Source organism: Nicotiana sylvestris, chromosome 10 (genome assembly GCF_000393655.2).
Source record: "Nicotiana sylvestris chromosome 10, ASM39365v2, whole genome shotgun sequence".
NCBI lineage: Eukaryota > Viridiplantae > Streptophyta > Magnoliopsida > Solanales > Solanaceae > Nicotiana > Nicotiana sylvestris.
Window position 1 is genome coordinate 131,284,830 of NC_091066.1, and position 20,639 is coordinate 131,305,468.

The 20,639-nt window shown below is 35.4% G+C and overlaps 1 protein-coding gene across 2 annotated transcripts; it reads left to right on the forward strand.

The window, feature by feature from the left end:
• The first annotated feature begins 10,885 nt into the window (after window positions 1-10,885).
• On the forward strand, window positions 10,886-19,094 carry LOC104232406 (probable alpha,alpha-trehalose-phosphate synthase [UDP-forming] 9). Of its 2 annotated transcripts, none has more exons than XM_009785594.2 (5): window positions 10,886-11,109; window positions 11,309-11,360; window positions 15,663-17,742; window positions 17,917-18,184; window positions 18,287-19,094. In XM_009785594.2, the coding sequence occupies exons 3-5, from the start codon at window positions 15,761-15,763 to the stop codon at window positions 18,608-18,610; spliced, it is 2,574 nt and encodes an 857-aa protein (XP_009783896.1). In that variant the 5' UTR covers window positions 10,886-11,109; window positions 11,309-11,360; window positions 15,663-15,760; the 3' UTR covers window positions 18,611-19,094. The 2 variants fall into 2 exon arrangements, with proteins under 2 accessions (XP_009783896.1, XP_009783894.1); XM_009785592.2 differs by having other exon boundaries at window positions 10,886-11,100.
• Window positions 19,095-20,639: the final 1,545 nt, after the last annotated feature.

Here is a 20,639-nt window from a genome sequence, read left to right on the forward strand (position 1 = left end):
TACTGATGGCCCTCATAAGCTCATCGTCCCTCTCCCTTAGCTCTTCATCCTTCTTTGTTAGCTCATCATTTTTCTGTTTGATCCCATCACAAAGAGAATGAAACTCGCCATACTGGATAAGGAAGTCGGCCAGCGTTCGGTGCTTAGTACGGTACTCCTTGTATTTGGAGGTCATCTTCTTGAAAATGGTCGTCCTCCGCTCCTCCCACAGATCACGCTATATCCCCATGATAAGAGTCTAACATGCAAAAAGAGATGAGTCAGTGTAAGCAAATTACAGATACGAAACAAATCCTAACATAGAAAAACACTTACTCACAGAGCCATGTCGGATATACCCAACGATAGATCCGCATCGTTCATCAACTGCATCGCCGTGTTCTCAGAAGCTACGCACAGGGGAGCAAAGGCCGACAATGCCCGTTCTGAGTTGGCCAAAATGTCGTAGTTCACAGGAATGACTATGTGCCGGTTAGGACCCTCCGTCCTTATCTCCACGCAAGTATTCCTTTACAGGAAGGTCCGTATCTCTTCAGGGTCGATGTCAGATTTAGAGTCGTCGTCCCCTGCGGAGATCGCTCTACTTCCCCCAACCGCCGATGATGAACCACCTTCTACGGCCCATACAAGCACTTCGCTATCACGAACCTCCTCAACCCTAAATAATCTCCTTTCCATAACAGCACCTGTCGTGGAAACAACCTCTACGTTTGGTGTAAGTGCAGATTCCGCTTCCAAAGCAATAAACTTTTCGGCTCGACGTTAGCGACAATGGCCTTCTCGGTTTCCACCCTTCGCCTTTTCTACGATGGTGTCTCCTCACCATCAGATGGATCGTCTACAAGATGATAGATGGGCTGGGAAGAGATCTCATCCCGTACGGCAACAGTTTGAGGGGTAGAGTCTCTCACCGGCGGAACTTGAGCCCGACCTCCTCGAGCGGACTCAGCTAAGGCAAATTGCATTCCAATCGATGTGATAGCTTGGTGAAGTACGGGCACTGGAGCCTTCGCCTTTTTAGAAATTCGCCGACCTGGCACCAAAGGGAGGTCATATCAAAAAGCGATGGTAAACGACAATAAGTCGAAGGCTAGAAATAACACTTACTGCACAGGGTCTTGGGCCCAAAACGTTTGTGAAAGGACGCACAGTCGTGAATTCCCACTGTGTGGGGTAACACACGAGCCACCCAATCTTCAATATCAAAGGCGGGAGAAGGTGCACGTCTCTCAGCTGAAAGCAAGAAAGCTGCGAGTAAGTCGAAAATAAAAGAATAAACGAAAACAACGAGCATACGGCAAAGATACTTACGATTATAGTTCCATTATTCAGGGAACCCAATCTGTCACCAGGTGCTCGGTCTTGATGAAGAAGTACTTACCAGAACCGCTGGTTTGTCTTATCATCCATCCCGACCACCGACCTTTTGATGTTGCAGGTGTATCAATGTACCTCTATAAAAGCTGAGCGAGAACATATGTAGCAGGTGGCGAACGTTGATCTCACAGCCGGCCCACTCTGCATACTTCGCCAGCATCAGAAAAACCTTGTACAAATAAGGGGAGAGCTGCGCCGGGCAAATATTGTAAAATCGGCAAAAGTCCTCCGCTAATGGGAGGAGAGGAAGAGAATAATCGATTAAGAATGGATAAACATAGAAGGTACAATATCCTGGTCGGTGAACCTCTATGATGTCGCCCCCGGCCGGAACAATTTAAACGTGAGGAGGAATGCAATATTTAGATCGATGTCGGCTATTTGAGGCTATCCCGTCTCAGAAAGCTTCTGAGCAGGAGCGGGAGCAGGCTCCTTTGGGAAGTCATGTCTGATCATAGGGTTCTTGGAGACCACTTCCTCCACGGTGGGGAAACTCTCCTCCTCTTCAACCATGAATTCCTCACCGCCGGGAGGAAGGGCCACCGATAATGGAGTGGCATCAGAAACTTCGTCATGAATATGAGGGGATTTTGACATAATTGCATAGTAAAATGAATGTAACGAAGAGTGAAGAAAGAGATATCAACTGGGTAAGAAGTCAAGAACTGGAATCAAATAGGTTGCAAGAGATCGAAAGCAGAGATCAGAGAGAAGGTTAAAGAGGGACAACACGCATGCGAAATGAGAAGTGATGAAAACTTTCAAAAATGAAACCCCCTATCTATTTATAGGGTTGGGTGACACCAGAATTGAAGCAAAAAATCGTCAATGGCACCAAAATTGAAGCGACAGAAGCACAGATACTGCATCAGAAAGACGTGTAATGTGATGCGCTTTTCCGTGTTGGCCACGCCAACCGTAGCCCCGCCGGCCGCGCTGTTTCGTCGACCTCGGCCGATTCGGTTCAATCAACATGGCCAAATTTCTTCTTAATGGTTTCAGGCCAGATCCGCTCATCGACGTGTAAGATCATGACCTCAACAAGCGGAGGGACTAACTGTATTGGTCTAAATTTGGGCAGTTTGATAACTGCAGATAAACAGGGTCAAGAACGGGGTCGACCACGGCACACTAGCGAGGAGCCGTCTTTGGAAGGGTTATGGCCAAGGTCGAGTAAATGGAGTAAAGAAGCAACGGTAGGATATGCTTAGAAATAGATATAAGGAATATTCCTTTGGATATTCCTTATGTTGTACTTTTTAGGGTTTCTTGGGGATATCCTTTATAAATAGGAAGAGATAGAGAACAAAAAAGGGGATCTTCACTTTTTGATAAGAGCACATTGTAAAAGGTTGACTATAAAGAATATACAAAAGTTGTCTTGTTCGCTGACGACATTGCTCAACATATGTTATTCAATCTAGGTTTATAAGATCCAAAGATTCCTTGTCCATCTTCACTTCACATCCTTCCACGTTGTTGTCAGGTGGAAGAATCATCCAAGTCATACAATATTTGGATGATAAATTCACTCTTATTACATTTATTGCCATTGTCTAACATCTATTGCATGTTCTTATTATCACATTCATTGACAATTATTGAGCTGCCATCCGATATTCATTATTTTCAAACATTGTCCACACTGCCGGTGTCCTCAAGAATCAAATCTATAATTTATTATGTTTAACTAGGATTCACTCTTTATTTCATTATTAATTAGTTTAACAATAAGTTTAACACTTTTTGGTCAAACAATTATTAGTATCACAAAATTATACTAAGGTTTTCTAGAATCAATTAAGAAAGAGTTCGGTGTGAAATCAAGATGTACTTTTTAGGACAAAATTTAAACAATCAAACATTGCCACATTCATGGCTGGCTAAGCAAAATGTACAGTCTAAAATGTGGTATATTAAAAATCAATATTTTTTTAAACGAAACATGATTGCTTTGTTGTACTCTCTTTGTGGATATGGGTCGGACGGTCGGTATCAAGATTTATGATTCGGAAAAGCAACCTAATGAAGATTTACTTGAATATAGACAGAAATTTGTAACTTTAAATATTTTTAATTTAATTCTACCTTTTTCGCAAATATTTTTGTACAACCTAGTTTGTTTGAAATGCCGACCATATATCTTCGAATTCTTTGTTTGTTTGTCTCATGTTGTCCAAATTAATAAGACCTGAAAGGCAACTAGTGAGTGTTAAGATGAGCAGGTTGCTTTTGTTAAAGTTACCTAAATATAAACTATATTTTTTACGGCGATTTTATTCATGCTTAGCTCGTGTGCATCCATGGATCCATTCAGTAACTTGCTTACTTCATAATAAGGTTTAACATATAGGCTCAATTGAGTGTTGTAGCCCACACTTTAAATTCGATATTTCCAGATTGTCAATTATTTTCATATCTTAACCATTAATTCATAACATTGACGGCTTAAATAAAATAAAGATTGATGAAAAAATTATTCATATTTGATTATCTTTTTTCAGCATTATATCAGAGTGAATTAGCAGTGCACATGGTTTCATAGTTAAAATCCTGTTATACCAGACATCAACGGTTTCCTTTAGTTGGAGTTCAACTGTATTAGCATAGTAGTAATTCTTTTATATATTTTGCATACCCTTCTATTGTTAATAGAGGAGCTTATCCTTTTTGTTCCTTATAGTTGAGAGGGTTATCATCAAAGATTTATTTTCTATTAAAGAAGCACGCTTGACACGACCTATATAAGATGAAGACACGTGAATCGTGCCAACAAATTAGATTAAGTGCGAAAACATTATTATCTTGATAAAATATTTCAAAGCAAATGAGTTACCACAATAGCAAATTTGGTCAATGACAAGATTAGCACTTCTATAGCGCCCTTTCAAATCGACCATTGGCCAACTTATGTTTTTCCTTCTTTACCCTAACTTACAAAATATCACCAAACTTTTAGTAGGATGGATAGAATATTAGAATGTCTCTGTTAATAATTAAATATCTCGAGTTTGAAATATATAAATAAATAAAATTCTGATAAAAAAATGTTTTCTCCTTTAATAAATCTTACGAAACACATAGTTTAAGTTTATCGTGACCCCAATATAGACACTAAATAGTAGGTTTAGAAAAAGAAAAAAAAAAGCACTACTATAAAGTACTACTACTAATATAATTTTAAGAAAGTGAGGATAGGAAAAATAAAAAGTCAAGAAAGGGGGACTAATGTCGGGTACGGAAATTTATTAAATTTTGTTATCCAGTTGTTGCCAGCCTGCTAGCAGGTGGCACATCGGAGCTCCGGATGTGGCTTTTTTTTCACTTTGTCACTTCACCTAGATGAATTTATCTAAAGGTCCTCCACTTGTACTACAATGTTTCATTTTGGAAAACTTACGTATTAAAAAAAGGATTCCACTAAATTAGATAAGTTTATGGACCATCAAAGGTTGTGATATGATACATAAGATAGGTAAAAATAGCACGGTATAGCCAGTTTTCGGACTGGTCATTCAAATATAGTCAGCGTTTACGAAGTCAATAAAAACTAGCCATTATTTTGCTGCAACAAAGACCGATCCAGCATAATATACTGGAGTTCAGTGCACCTGTGTATGAACTCCAGCATATTATGCTGGACCGGTATACTTTGCTGACTCCAGTATAATATACTGGAGACTGGAGTCCCGGTGCTCCAAACTCCAGTATATTATACTGGACAATTTTACTTGCTGGAACTCCAGTATATTATGCTGGCGTTCTAGTGTACTTATGTTGGAACTCCATCATATTATGCTGGAGTTCCAGTATACTTATCCCGGAACTCCAGTATAATATGCTGGAGTTCAAGCATACTTATGCTGGAACTCCAGTATAATATACTGGCATATTTTCCGGGTTTTGAACAATATTTTCTCTTAGATTTATCTTTACATGAAAAGTGGCTAAATTTCGATTACTTTTGAAACTGGGCTATTTTTAGACGACCAGTTGTAAATCTGGCTATTTTTGAATTTATCCCCATAAGATGTGATTATGATTTTTCACTCTTAATTAGAAGTTTTAGATTCGAAACCTCAATATAAAAAAACATGAGCTTTTAAGACTCTTAGCCCGCGTCAGAAACTGTTTACATTTGCTAGTCGAAAAAGTGTATAAAATTTGTATAATTTGTGTATATAACATATATATATATATATATACAAAAAAAATACAGAAATATACTATTTTTCTACTATTATTTTAAAAGTTAGTGTATAGTGTCGTGTCATTTTCTCAAAATATTTCTAGTAAGGATCGTCTTCCTCTTTAATGGGCAGCACGAATCCGAATTAGTTGACCTAAAGCAAGTACCGACATCGGTGGAAAATTAAAACAAAAATAAGTATTTGGAAAAATATTTCGAACCATATTTGTTTTTAGAAGCACAATTTATCTTTTGGGAGTTAAAATATTTTTAATTTTGTCAAATTAGCAGAATTCTAAGGTAATAAAAAGCCAAAAATAAATCTTATCCTAATTAAATTTAATCCAAATACGTAATTTTTCTACAAAAATTATTTGTCATGAATTTTTTTGGGATTCGTACATCTCTTTAGTTTTGTTGTCGGCTGCCTACCTTGGAATTCAATTTGTAGTTTGAACCTAAAATAAGTTGGTCTAAAAATACCTTCGATGCTAATAAAAAATTAAAAAGAATATCCAACTAAATATATATACTATCACATTGTACAATTAAACTGCCTGGTTTCATTTATGGAAAAATTTCACATTAGAATAACTGGGCTCCCTACTTTTCAATTTTATAGTTCATATTTCAATTTACAATCAACTTAGCCCAAAAATAATAGGTTAAGATTTAACATCCAACTCCAATAGGTTCTCAAAATTACTATTTAATTTTTAAAAAAGATTCCTCAAAATTTTAAATTAATTTTCGAATCAGTAACAGTGACTCAAATATTATTTCAACAAACCAAATTCATTAGGGAGGTTAAAAAGTAGATTTTTAACAAGCTTAAATATGTGGGTTTAAATTTCGAATTTGATTTTGTGAGAAATTTGGAGTGGGTGTTATAAAGACTTGTTAGAAATAGTATAAGGAGGTTGTATATAAATTTGAAGTCATTTAATGGAGATTTGGACTAGTTTTGAACAAGAATTGCAACTGAAATTCGTGGAAGAAGTTCGTCTACAGACGCTTGTATAAAAGTATATAATAGTGTATAAGGTGTGTTTCTACACTCATATACACTATTATACATAATTATACAAAAAACTAACTTCGTCTTCTTCCTTGCATTTTTTCTTAAATTTAACTCAAATCTTGCTCAAATCTACTCCAAATCACTTCAAATTTAAATTTTGAACTCCTTTTGATATTTTCAAACAATTGAAAGAACACCCAATCCAAACAACTAACAAATTCAAAAAAACTCATTTTCAAAAGTAAAACTTTGAATGGTCTTCAATGGTGGACTTCTACTCTTCAATTTTCTTACATTGCAAGCATGTGAACAAGAGGAGAAGCAGAAAATACACGGTCCCTTGAAGCATATGTAGAAGATGTGAGAAAAAAAAAGAGTGAAAGCAATGGTTGTTAGAAGACAGATATAACTTCATAGCTTGTAGAAGCAATGGTTGTAAGAACACAGATTTTGAATTTGCTAGTGCTTTCAAAATATGTACAATGTGAGCTAGATGGGATAAAACTTTAAAATATGTGTCATTTTTTGTTATGATGTGAAGTCATGTGTATTTTCTTGTAATACTTTCTTCATTTATTAATAACATTTCTTCTCCTTCATCTTTCTACGGGTATTAATTTCTCCATCCTTTCATATTAATAGTATTTCGTATAAATTGGATATGTGATTTTAATTGAGAAACTTTTTGCAACGATTTTAAGTTTGGGGACCCTCGTATCTTTTGGGTGATAGCAAAACAAGGGGCCACTCTAACTTATTAAATTGTTCCAGCAAGAAGAAAAAAAACGTATATATTTAATGGAAATACTCGTTTTAATTTCAGTTTTTTCCTATTTTTTCACATTTCAGGTTCCCCCCTCCCAAACATATAAAATATTTTCCTTTTATAAATTAATTGTCGTTTGGGAAATATTTGACTGAAGTTGAAAAAAATATTTGAAATATAAAATAATGTTTAGAAAAGAAGTTGTTGTTCTTCTCAACTTTTTTGAAAGTTTGGATAGCACAATTCGATAAACTTCAAATTATCTTTTCATTGATTGAATAAACAATGAAAAGAAATGTAATATGTATACCGAAATTCGCTAATTAAAAAAAAACAAAAAAAACTAGCAATTATATTAAGCGTAATAGGATTTAGTAAAATCATTTATACATATGTTTTGAAAAGCATTAACCTAAGTTTCAGATGTATAATTGAGCAACAATGGCTACTGAAATTGGAGAAAATATCCACCTGACTTCTGTTGAAAGAAAATAAACTGGAAATAAAGCTGACTATTGAAAAAATTCTTGCTAAATTAATGACTAGTTGTGAAAATAATTGGCTGATAAATAATTGCACAAATGGATAAAAGTACTTTTATGTTATTGACATTTAATTAATTGTGCAGACCTTTTCTTCACTACATTATTAATGTACGCACTCTCCATTATGCTTACTTCGGACTTTGTTTTTTTTTTTTTCTCTTCTTTTCTTCCTTTTTGCTTGTTGTGTATTTAAATCCTATAATTGTTTACAATTATTTTCCAAATGCCCTTCTCTATCTTTTTTTTTTTTTTTTGGAGATTGCAAAGCACGTCCATAATTTTCTAATTTATAGACCTTTTCCTGAAAGTGAAAAGTAGTATAAGGTTTCAAGATGTTCCCCCACTACATAATCATTTAAACTGATAAATAGTAACAATTTTGTTTTACAATAAGTTACGAATATTCAACTTTCAAAGATACATACATGATCTATGTATTCAACTTATGATTCATTAAATTAATTTTATGAACGTTGAGTTATTATCTTCTGCAAATTGCTCACACATTAACCATGTAATATAAAACATATACTTGTACTTCTTCTAGCTAGTAGGTTGAGACTCTAAATCTCATACAATATTTTTAGGCACTAGATCTCCACAATTTAAGATACAACCCTATGAATGAAAAGAATCCGGAGGAAACACTTTCTCTTTAATGATTTTATACAGTACAAATTCTAATTAATCGAAATAATAAAGCGGGTGTCGGACACTTAATGAAAAAAATAAAAGAATATTTTAACAAAGCAAAACCTCCAAAAGACATTAATATATTTAAGTAGAAACCTTTAGTAACCCCAACAGGTTACAAAAATTGCTTTAATATTTCCTTATGTATGTTAGTTGCGGATAAACACCTTGTGGTCCTTTAATGATTTTTATTGGGGAAGAACACCTATTCCATAAGTAATCCGAGGATGCCTTTCAATATACTATTTTATTAATCAAAAGTCATTTAATTTAATTAAATGGATTTCCCTTATCATGCGTGATTGAGATGTTTGTTAATCTTATTGTAAATATATCTTTTTTGTACTTTTGCCATAGGTTGGAGTCTATCAAGAAAAGCATATGGAAGGATTAATTAGTCATAGCTTATCCACATTTGACCTAAATTTGTTAATTAAAATAATAAGCCAATAGAGAAGAAGTACACCTTCTTCAATAAACAACAACCCGACTTTGTTATACTGTTCACAAGATAACATTATTTATTCATGCTAATGAAGCCTTCTTTTTATATTTATATATAGGTTAATTAAACTGACCCTAACCATATTAAGAATTAATCAAGCAAGTTTTCTTATGGTCTCGGTAAACCACTAATATTGCATCTCACCCTTCTCTGTTGACCTTTTCTCTTTATTTTGTTGTAGCTGGGTAAAAGGCAGTTAAAATTCCATTGAGCTAATTTATTAAAAAATTATAAAGAAACTATGTAAATCATATTAAGGTTCAAATAAAGTTTTCGGCGAATATAGATGTTGGTCCTAAGCGGTAGTGACATTATTTATTTAAATTATGCATTTTTCTTTTTTTAGTCAAATTCGCAAATATTGATCAGAATTTTACTATTCTTAGCTAAATTTTTTTATGTAGCCAATATATGGAGTTCGAACAACGCATTTTTATTTTATTTTTTTAGATGGAATAATAATATGTTTTAACTGTGTATTTCTTCTTTTTTTTTCTGACCAAATATTTAAAAGTAACTTGATTAAAATATTATTATCTTTAGCCAAATAAAAATTGTATATAGTCAAAATAACATTGTTTCAAGTTTTTTTACACATATTTTGGTACGAAAAAACAATTTAAATAACTAATAAACTTAAAAAGATAAAAATATATATTTCATTATAAAAAAATACTGCATGGACAAAAAAATCTATGTGGCAGTATGTGTCACACTCCCATGGATTGTGCATCCAAAGCGGCCAAGGCTATGAAATTATCAAGTTTAGAGAAATATTAAAAATCACTTGAAATTTATTGAGAGAACTAAATAAAAATTATTAAGTTCAAGAGTCCCGAACTATTTTACCTTATAATCTTTTCCGTATCTATTAGTGGTGTCTCTTTGGTGTAGTTGTCTTATTTGAGTTTAAGTGGGGTTGTTAGCAATATCTTGGCAAAAGGAAAATTGTGGTCCAAACTCCAAAGTGGTAAACAAAAGAAAAGAACTTGTATTTTATGCACTGAATGAAATAATGTACCTATGCATATAAAATACTCAAATGATCCTTTTTAAAATAATGCATAATCTTTTCTCTCGAGTCATAATGCGCGATCATTATGTGATTTTTATAATTCATACAACTTTTGCAAATCCTATGTTACTTAATAACTAGTAAGATTTTCGATATAATTAATTACTACATAATTTGAATATTTTTAAAAATTAATGTCATAAATCATGGATTCATTAAAGTTTATTTTTTTCTACATGAAGACAACAATCAATGCAAATATTCTTAAACAACCCCTAGTTAACACAACTTTAACTAAAAAATCTCTTCTAATTCCACCTAAAATAATCATGTCTCCTCTCTCCTCTCCCAGCCACACCAAAAAAAAAAAAAAAAAAAAAATCTTAAACTCATGGAAGTAGTTAGTTCGTAAATTAGGATAAATACTTATTCATATTTGATATTTATATTAAATTAAATAATTTAATATTGTTAGTTTAAATTTAAAATAGAAAATAATCAGTTAATCATAATTAAATAAAAATATATTTATGAAAGACGCATTTTACATTTATTATTCCTCAAGTAGTCGTTAAATATAGTAGGGAAGGATATAGTTGTAATTAAGAAACTACTAGATGGCCAATCACGAAGCAGAACATGAGCAGCAAACCATGGTTAATTCAGATTAACCATGGTAAAGAAAGGTCGACTTTATCCTGTTACAACTTACACGTAAAACGACACTGCCCAAAAGCCCCAAAGTCAAGCTTTTCCCCCAATTTATAGAAATCGTACTTATTGCATCAAGTCTTGTACAATCTCTCTGTCTAATCTCATTTCTATTTTTCTCTCTGCAAAAACACATTCTGATCTCATTTCTCTCTTTATATATTTTGCTTCCGTTGAAACTTCGCACCAAAATACACGTACGGTGTCTTTTTCTCTCTCTTTCTCTCTCTCGTCGGTTTCTGACGTCATCACCGTCTTCCGGTCACCGGATTTCCCTTGTATGTACAGTATGCACCTCGTCTTTTCTGATATGTTGTTTATTTTCTATTTAAATTTGATTGCTTTTGTTTTATTTTTTTTCCTGTGGAATTTCATGTTTTGGAGGCTGTTCTTATGAAAAACCGTTAAGGAAAAGGAAACTGAAAAATTATTCTTGTTTATTAATTGTTATTTGTTATTATTGAAATTTGTTGTTATTTCTCACAGGAAATTGCTGGGAGGTTTAGAAGGTTGACAATTTGCTTAATTTGAAATTAAGGTGAGAATTTTCTCATTTCCTGTCATTGCATAGCGGTTTTTAATCCTTGTAAGGGCTTAGTTAAGTTTAGATCCCCATTCCTTTTGTTTACTTGGTTGTACTTGTATTCCGACTTGATATATTTACTGAAATGTTGCCTTGTACTGTCTCTTACAGCAAATAGCCATTTTGTTTTTCATTTGAAGCTCTTTTTTGTTTCTGTACTTTGTATGATTTTTGCATGGTTTTGAGTTTCATCTGTCTTGACGGTTACCCGAAGGAAAACAAAATAAGCTACTAACATAACTGTTCTCTCTCTCTCTCTTTTATTTTTTATTTTTTATAACTTATAACTTAAAACCCAAGGAAGAGTTGAGATGTTTTTTTATGAAAATGAAGTTCGCAGCAAAAAATGGCTGTTTCAAGATATGTCTTGTTTGTTGTACCTCTGGGTGTGGCCTAGGGTCGATGGAGTGAGAGGAGAGCCATGAGGTCTTAGGTTCAAATTCCAGCAGAGCATAAAACATTAGGTAATTTTTTCTCATCTACTTCAGCCTTGGTGGCAGCGTTACCTGGTACTTGTGCTGGTGGGTGATACCAGGTACCCGACGGAATAGTCGAGGTGCGCATAAGCTGGCCTTGATACCACCATCATTAAAAAAATATGCCATATTTGTTCCTTTAAATTGTATCAGATTTCCTTAACATGGGAGTCTAATTCCGTTGGGACATTTAACTTAACCAGTAACTTAATGTGAATATCAAAATGCATAAGAGACGTGGAAGGTAATGACTACGGAAATGGATTCACTTAACAACTATGGAAGTAAATGTTGAACGAAGAATCTGGACATGTGTGTGTATGTGCATGAATTTGAGTGTTTGTTGAGGCAGCGTTAAATATTAGGGTGGAAGAAAGGAAACGGGAATTCAAATCACCAAGGAGCAGAGTTTGCATGGGGAGGTATAATATGGTGTTACTTGGAGAGCCCATGCATCATGCACGTGAATTGCCATTCCTTAATGAGTAGAAGACAGCAATTTTTTCTCCGTAGAAAGTTCCACTAGTTGTAAGAGAAACTTTTCCACAATAATGTGTTTGAGTTCACATTTATTGCTGAGTAAAAAGTTTAAAAGGAAGTTCATAAATTGGAAGCTTTCACAAGTTTTGAGGGGACGTGAATGGACTGTTTGTAGCTGTTGAAGTGTTTACCATTTTTTGTTTCCTTTTGCACGGGGACCATGCAAACCTAAACATCTTATTAATATAAAAATTGAATGTAACACCTTAAAAGTTGAAAGAATTAAATTATTATCACCCATAAGGCGACAAAATATCATAATTATGTAGTGAAGGGCACGGGGTACGAGCACTTAGTTTCTTCTCAGTCTCTTAGCTAATAACCAGCAGAGATTACTATCCCCACTATGATCACATGAAGATCTTGTTATATAGAAATGGACATGCAAGCAATGTGGTCTATGGCCTGCGCATACAGGTGTCTGTTTGTTGCATCTAGTGCTCACAAATTGTAGTTGGCTCATGACTAGAGGCAAGACCCTAATTGAGCAAGCTATTTGAATCTAGTACTCAGAAAGTCCCTTGAGAGTTCATTGCGTAGGGGCAAAATCCTTCAAGTTCTTTGCTTGACGCCAGACTCTCGACGTTTCCGGTGAGTTTTTATGCCTAATACCATCAATAATGGGAAATGAGTATGAGCATATTCAGAACGCAGAGGCAATGCATATTTTTTTTTAATAAGTAACACTGAAGAAAAGCATTTTTTGAAAAACTGGATTTTATCTAGTTTAGTCATGGCATATGGCTCTTTTCTACCCTTCCTAATGTGCCATTTGATTCGTGATTACATATGAGTGATTATTCAGTTTGCAGCTCTGTAGTTTAGTGCTTAATAGATAGGAGATGCCTTATTTGAACTATCAATTGTTTTCTAAACTTTATTGTGTTTGTACTTTCTATTTTCTTTTTAATAATTTACAAAGTTTTGATCTCTGGTTGTTTTTTGTTAAATAAGATGTTATATAGAAGTAAGTCTCCCTCTGTTTCCACAAACTGGAAGATCAGACTTCACCATCATCCTTTATTACAGAGATTAACAAGGCTGGCTCTAGTAAGAGAGCAAAACCATCTTATGTAGCTTCATTTATCTAGATATATAGTCGTCCTTGGCTGGTTTGGAAGATTCGTTGGATAATGTCAAATGTGAAAAACACGTAAAAGCGCTAAGCTCTAAGTCCATCAGGGTTTTAAGCGAAAAGCGCGAGATTCATTAGAAAGGTGCAAACAAAAGAAGTAAGAAGATTTTGTAGTTTAGGAATAATAAATAATAAGCAGAAATAACAAATATATAGATAACAAAATTTAAAAGAGAACTAAAATGAAGTAAAATATTCATTGTTTAGTGTCGCCTCTTCAAGATAATGCTTTTGGCGATGAGACGTATGCCTTAGAGCCTTTGTGACTGCACTGAAGTGCTTGCTCGGTAAGGCGAAGCATTCTGCATGTTCTGCACCAGCTTTAGGATTTAAGCACACTATAAACGAGCCTTTGACAACAATGTGTTGTAGGGGCTTCAAAATTAATTAGGCAGAACCTTAAGGAGTCATTTTGTTCGGAGACAAGTTATACAGGGATTAGGGATTAGTAATGCATGTATTATTTCTTGTTGGATGTTTGGTTTGTTTTATTAAAAGAGATATGAGTCTGAAGAGATGAGGTCATCTTTGTCATTTTAATAGTTTTATTCTTTATATTGCTAATACTTATATTCTTATTTCACATTCCACCCTGTATAAAATAATACACAGACCCCCGCATAAGAGACAAATTACAACCAAACAAGGTACACGTTACGCTGAATTTAATGAGGAGATTAATTCTCCTTATTCAAACAACCGAACAATGTGCAAGTTACGCTATATTTAATGAGCACACTAATTCTCCTTATTTTTACACCAAACGGCTCTTAAATACGGATTGAGCTGAAAGAGTAGCAAGTAGAGGAATTATGTATATAATCAGTAGTTTTTTCCATGATACATTAACCTGTCCATATAGCCAAGAGTATTAATATAGGAAGGTCATGTGAAAAATGAAGATTGCATAATAAAGAATTAGTATACTGCCAAGTTAAATACTTCTCTTGCATATTCTTAAACAACATATTTAAGAGTTCTGATGGGATGTTAGAACTCATCTCATGGCTGGTTGGCAAAGCTATTAAGTTTTAGTCTAGACCTGCAATTGATATACTCTAGAAATATATGGTAGTATATATGTTTTTAGCTTTTGACAGAGCGTTGAATATCCAATAATTTCCTTTTAATGTAAAAATGTTAGATGCAATTCATCATGACGCATTTACCTCTAATTGCTACCTTCAGAAAGTATATAGTGAATACATGCCATAGTCTTTCTGACCCAAATAAAAGCAATAGCTTTTAAAGCATCAGTGGAATATTTAGCCCTCCACCAAATTAGTATTTTACAGCGAGATAGAAGGATTAATAGTTGTCCTTTCTGTAATTTCCCTTTAATTGGAGAGTTTGGGGGTAGCACATGGGGGTAGTACATGATTTGGTGCACTCACCTTCAAATGGGTTTTGGGTTGGATTTGAGTTTGTTACCAACATATCATTCCTAGGTTCGTTATATACCATCCACCAAGCTTACTCAACACATTAAAAGTAGAAATAATCTTATTAATGGTACATGTTTGTTTATTCACTGTCCATTTCAGCTGAACTGCTGTTGCTACTGAGGCAGCCATGGTCTCTCAAAGCCATATTACTGTTATTAATGTAAATACCATGTTCGTGTACCATAGCACTCGGAAATGTGTATTTCCCTTCTTTTGTATTGGCTCCCACCTTATAATGTAACCAACCCTCCACCCTGATAAATTGGTAATATTAGTAGCTTTTGTAATATATCACTCATCAGCTTGTAAATTTTTGTTTAAAGCTACTGCAGCTGTCGAATTCAGTGGCGCTGCATTTCATGTTGTTCTTATTATGTGATTGAGATGAATCGTTGGATCATTGCAATGTTGTAACAATTCTATCAACTCTATACTTATTTCCATTTATGAAGTTTTAGATTAAGTATTTCTTGACACTTCTATTCCTTGCCTTTCTTTTTAGCATCTTTGCCATCCCTTGTTTGATGCTCGATAATATCCTTAACCCTTCCAGTCCATAGTTTGTTTGTTTGATGTTCTGATGATGTTAAGAGTCATGTCTTATGATGACCTTGTTGGCAAATTCATAATTGATGTCTTTCTCTACCTGTTGATACTGTAGGTACTGCACAATTGCTTTGGGGGTTAAAAGTTTCAAGCATAGATTTCAAATTCCAGCAGCGCTTGTTTGCCAACATTACCAAATTTCACTTTTTAATCATGCCATCAAGATCTTGTGCTAATCTTTTGGACATGGCATCTGGAGATATACTAGATATACCTCAGACACCTAGAGCTCTTCCACGTGTGATGACAGTTCCTGGAATCATCGCAGATGGTTATGGCAGCAATGATGGTGATTCAGATAGTATGTCATCCTCATGTCGAGAGCGAAAAATCGTTGTAGCAAACATGCTGCCTTTGCATGCTCGAAGGGATACAGCAGCTAAAAAGTGGTTCTTCAGTTTGGATGAGGATTCTCTTTTATTACAATTGAAGGACGGGTTTTCTCCTGAAACGGAGGTTGTCTATGTGGGTTCGCTCAAGGTTGATGTGGAACCTAGTGAACAGGAGGAAGTTGCTCAGAGACTTCTTGAGGAGTTCAAGTGTGTGCCTACTTTTGTACCCCATGACATCCAGGACAAATTTTATCACGGCTTCTGTAAGCAGCAGCTTTGGCCTCTTTTTCACTATATGCTTCCAATGTGTCCTGACCATGGAGATCGTTTTGACCGTCAGCTGTGGCAAGCTTATGTCTCTGCAAATAAGATTTTCGCTGATAAGGTTATGGAAGTGGTTAATCCTGAAGATGATTATATCTGGATTCAAGATTACCACCTCATGGTTCTCCCTACATTTTTGAGGAAGCGCTACCATCGTGTCAAACTTGGTTTTTTTCTTCATAGCCCATTTCCTTCCTCTGAAATTTACCGAACTCTCCCTGTTAGGGATGAAATTCTGAAAGGATTGTTGAATTGTGACCTAATTGGCTTTCATACCTTTGATTATGCACGTCACTTTCTGTCATGCTGCAGTCGAATGTTGGGTCTCGATTATGAATCTAAACGAGGACATATTGGACTTGATTATTTTGGTCGTACAGTTTACATTAAGATTCTGCCCGTTGGCATACATATGGGTCGATTAGAGTCTGTGATGAATCTTTCTTCTACTTTTGATAAAGCTAAAGAAGGTCAAGAACAGTTCAAGGGGAAGAAGGTCATTCTAGGTGTGGATGATATGGACATCTTTAAAGGCATTAGTTTGAAATTATTAGCATTCGAGTATCTGCTACAGCAGGACCAGGACTTGCAGGGGAAACTTGTTCTTGTTCAAATAGTAAACCCCGCTCGTAGCTCGGGCAAAGATGTTCAGGAAGCAAGGAAGGAGACATATTCAACTGCTGAAAGGATTAACCAAATTTACGGTAGATCTAATTACGAGCCTGTAGTTTTGATTGATCGTCCAGTTCCTCGCTATGAGAAAACAGCGTACTATGCTGTTGCTGAGTGTTGCCTAGTGAATGCTGTGAGAGATGGAATGAATTTAGTGCCTTACAAGTATATTGTTTGCAGGCAAGGTTCTCCTGGTATGGATGAGGCTATGGGTATTAAAACTGACTCTCCTAGAACTAGCATGCTTGTTGTGTCAGAATTTATTGGTTGTTCTCCATCTCTGAGTGGAGCAATTAGGGTGAATCCTTGGGATATTGAAGCTGTGGCTGAGGCTTTAAATGTGGCCATCACAATGTCTGATTCCGAGAAACAACTTCGTCATGAGAAGCACTATCGGTATGTAAGCTCTCATGATGTAGCTTACTGGGCTCGTAGCTTTATGCAGGACTTGGAAAGAGCATGCAAAGATCATTATAGCAAGCGTTGCTGGGGCATTGGTCTTGGCCTGGGCTTCAGAGTAATTGCACTTTCTCCGAGTTTTAGAAAGTTGTCTATTGATCACATGGTCTCCTCATATAGGAGGACACAGAGAAGGGCAATTTTCTTGGACTACGATGGCACTGTTGTACCTCAATCATCATTGATTAAAGCTCCAAGTGCTGAAGTTCTTACGCTGTTGAATGCTTTAAGCAGTGATCCTAAAAACACTGTCTATATTGTTAGTGGCAGAGGAAGGATGTCATTAAGTGAATGGCTATCACCTTGCGAAAGGCTTGGAATAGCTGCTGAACATGGGTATTTCATAAGGTATGGAGCTAACCCTTCTGACTTGTATGGAGCTAACCCTTCTGACTTGTATGGATATTTTGTGTAACATGACAGAGTCCTTTGTGGCAGTTGCCCTGTAATATCTGACTTGGAATTTGTCGTGAAGTTTCCCATGGATACCTTCATGTTAACCAGGTTTCTATCTTGTTGCAGGGGTAGTAAAACAGCGGATTGGGAATGTTTGGCTTCTGATCTTGAGTGGAAACCAATTGTGGAACCTGTGATGAAACTTTACACAGAAGCAACCGATGGATCATATATAGAACCGAAAGAGAGTGCTTTGGTGTGGCACCATCATGATGCAGACCCAGATTTTGGCTCCTGTCAGGCAAAGGAATTGTTGGATCATTTAGAAACTGTACTTGCAAATGAACCTGCAGTTGTTAAGAGGGGCCAACATATTGTCGAAGTCAAGCCACAAGTAAGATCGTCCGTCCTTGTGTATTTGTGTCTGATGCAGATACAGACATGTGCATGTTGCATTATGCTCTTCAAAGTTTTTACTTGTTTGTGGTGATTGCAGGGTGTGACTAAAGGATTAGTGGCACAAAAGGTTCTCTCAATGATGGTAGATAGCGGGAAACCACCTGATTTTGTGATGTGCATTGGAGACGATAGATCAGATGAAGACATGTTTGAGAGCATATTAAGCAGTGTATCCAGTCCGTCAGTCACTGCTGCCCCAGATATCTTTGCCTGCACTGTTGGGCAAAAGCCAAGCAAAGCCAAGTATTACCTCGACGATACTGCTGATGTTCTTAGACTGCTTCGAGGGCTTGCTAATGCTTCTTGTCCGAAGCCAAGACATACTGCTCAATTCCAGGTTGCATTTGACTCTGTTTTGTGAGTAGGCAAAGAAGTGTGCGGCGCATGTACATGGTTCTACTTTTGGATTTTAGCTTTGACTGATGAGGAATAAACATTCCTTAATCGATCTTAACTTAATGTGATGCATGCCTGGACTTAGGCCTGATTTTTCCAGGTCATGTGCATTCAGGGCTTGAATTCCTGTTGATGCTGACTACTTTTCTGTAGAAAGCATCGTCGGGGCAAAATTATTTTTCAGTACAGTTTTTGCTGAAGTCATGACGGCTGCCCTGAATGATTAAGAGGCACCATTGCGTGTATAGAAACATGACTCTTTAGTTTGTTTAATGACAGTTTGGTTCAAGTTCTATCTCAATGGAGCTTAGTAATCGTGCTTGATGCGTTTTTTTGTCAAATGAATTTGTCAGAATATGTAAATAGTTCTAGACTTTCTGGAATTGTTTTGCGTTCCTACTGTATATACATCTGATATCTGATAATTGCAAATTTAGTGGTTATTTCTAGTTCTGCGCTCTGTGGTCAATGCAATCCAGTTTCTGACTCTCTATGTCAAATTTTTCTGTTTCAGTTGTTTTATGGCATCTAATAATTGTCCTTTGAGACTGCCGACTGAAAGGGTGACTCTTCTCTAGTACGATGCTCGTATTAATTGGTGGGGATCTCTCAAAATTCATCTCTTACAACGGTCATTCTAGTTATTAATTTCCTCAACATTTCATGTGAATAAGATTGTAACTACAATATGCACACAATTTGGTTCCAAAATTTGTTTAAAAAATTTCCCTTCTCGCTTTTCCTTCCCAAGTTAACGTGCCTACCTCTCCCCTAAAAGAATTGATGAAAAAAATTTACAATTAAGTAGGCGCTTGGACGTAAAAATTGTAATTATTGAAAAAAAAGCAGTATTTGGAGCTTAGTTGAAAATTGGTATTTTGGAATTTGAAATTATGTTTGGACATGCATTTCACTTGAGAAAATATTGCAGTTTTGTGAGTGGGAAAAAAAATGAAATTTTTGAAAAACTCATTGTCGATTTTTTTTTCAAAAACTTGCAAAATTTCATGGACAAACACATTTTTAAACTTTTTTTTATGGACAAAGGGGGCCTAAGTTTTCGGCTGGAGGGATTTATTGTGCAAAAAAAAAAAAAGGATGCAGGGTCCAAGACAACGATAGTCACTGAAATCTTTCACCTTGGAATTACATCGATTTGCATTGTCAAATAGCAATGATTCGAAGCCCTTTTTTAATACTATTTCGAAAACTCAAGAAGGTTCAACTAACTAAATAAAATTGAAGTGTGATGGAAATAAGATGGATGAATCTTGCAATACAAATCTGGGGATACAATGAGTTGTTTTTCTATGTAATCGTAACATTTTTGGGAATTCAGTTGTCATGTATCCAGAAAGTAACTACTAGTCTACTACAACATAGTTCCAATCAAGTAATTGTAGAGATAACAGTTAATAGAGGATGAATAACTAAGGTGGAAGTAGGCCAAATTGGAATCTCAGTGATAAATAGCCGATGAGGCTGTTGGAGGGTTGGGACACTACATTTCGGGTTGGGCGGTGTCCGAGCCCTTAATGGCCCCACAAACTCAATTACTTGACACAAGACGCCGGCAGTAGGGCTGTGCTCGGATCGGATCGGATCGGATTTAGCACATTTCGAATCGAATTTTGGATTCTAGAAAATACAATCCGAATCTGATCCGAATTAATATCGGATTGGATTTTCGGATTTCGGATCGGATTATTATGCCTCAAAGTTGCAAACTCATATGTATATTTTCTATGTAAAAAAGGCAATACAGTAAGAAAAAATTATGTTTCTGCAATTATGAGAGTACTATGGTGTCAATATAGCTAAATCCATCAATTGTAAAGGTAATAACTTGGAGGAAAATGTAAGAAAGTACTAACTATCCGAAATTAAAGTTTAGTATTTATACATGCCCTAATAATTTTGAATTTCGAATCGGATCGGATTAAAATTATACCAATCCGAATCCGATCTGAAATCTAAAATTTTAATAAACACAA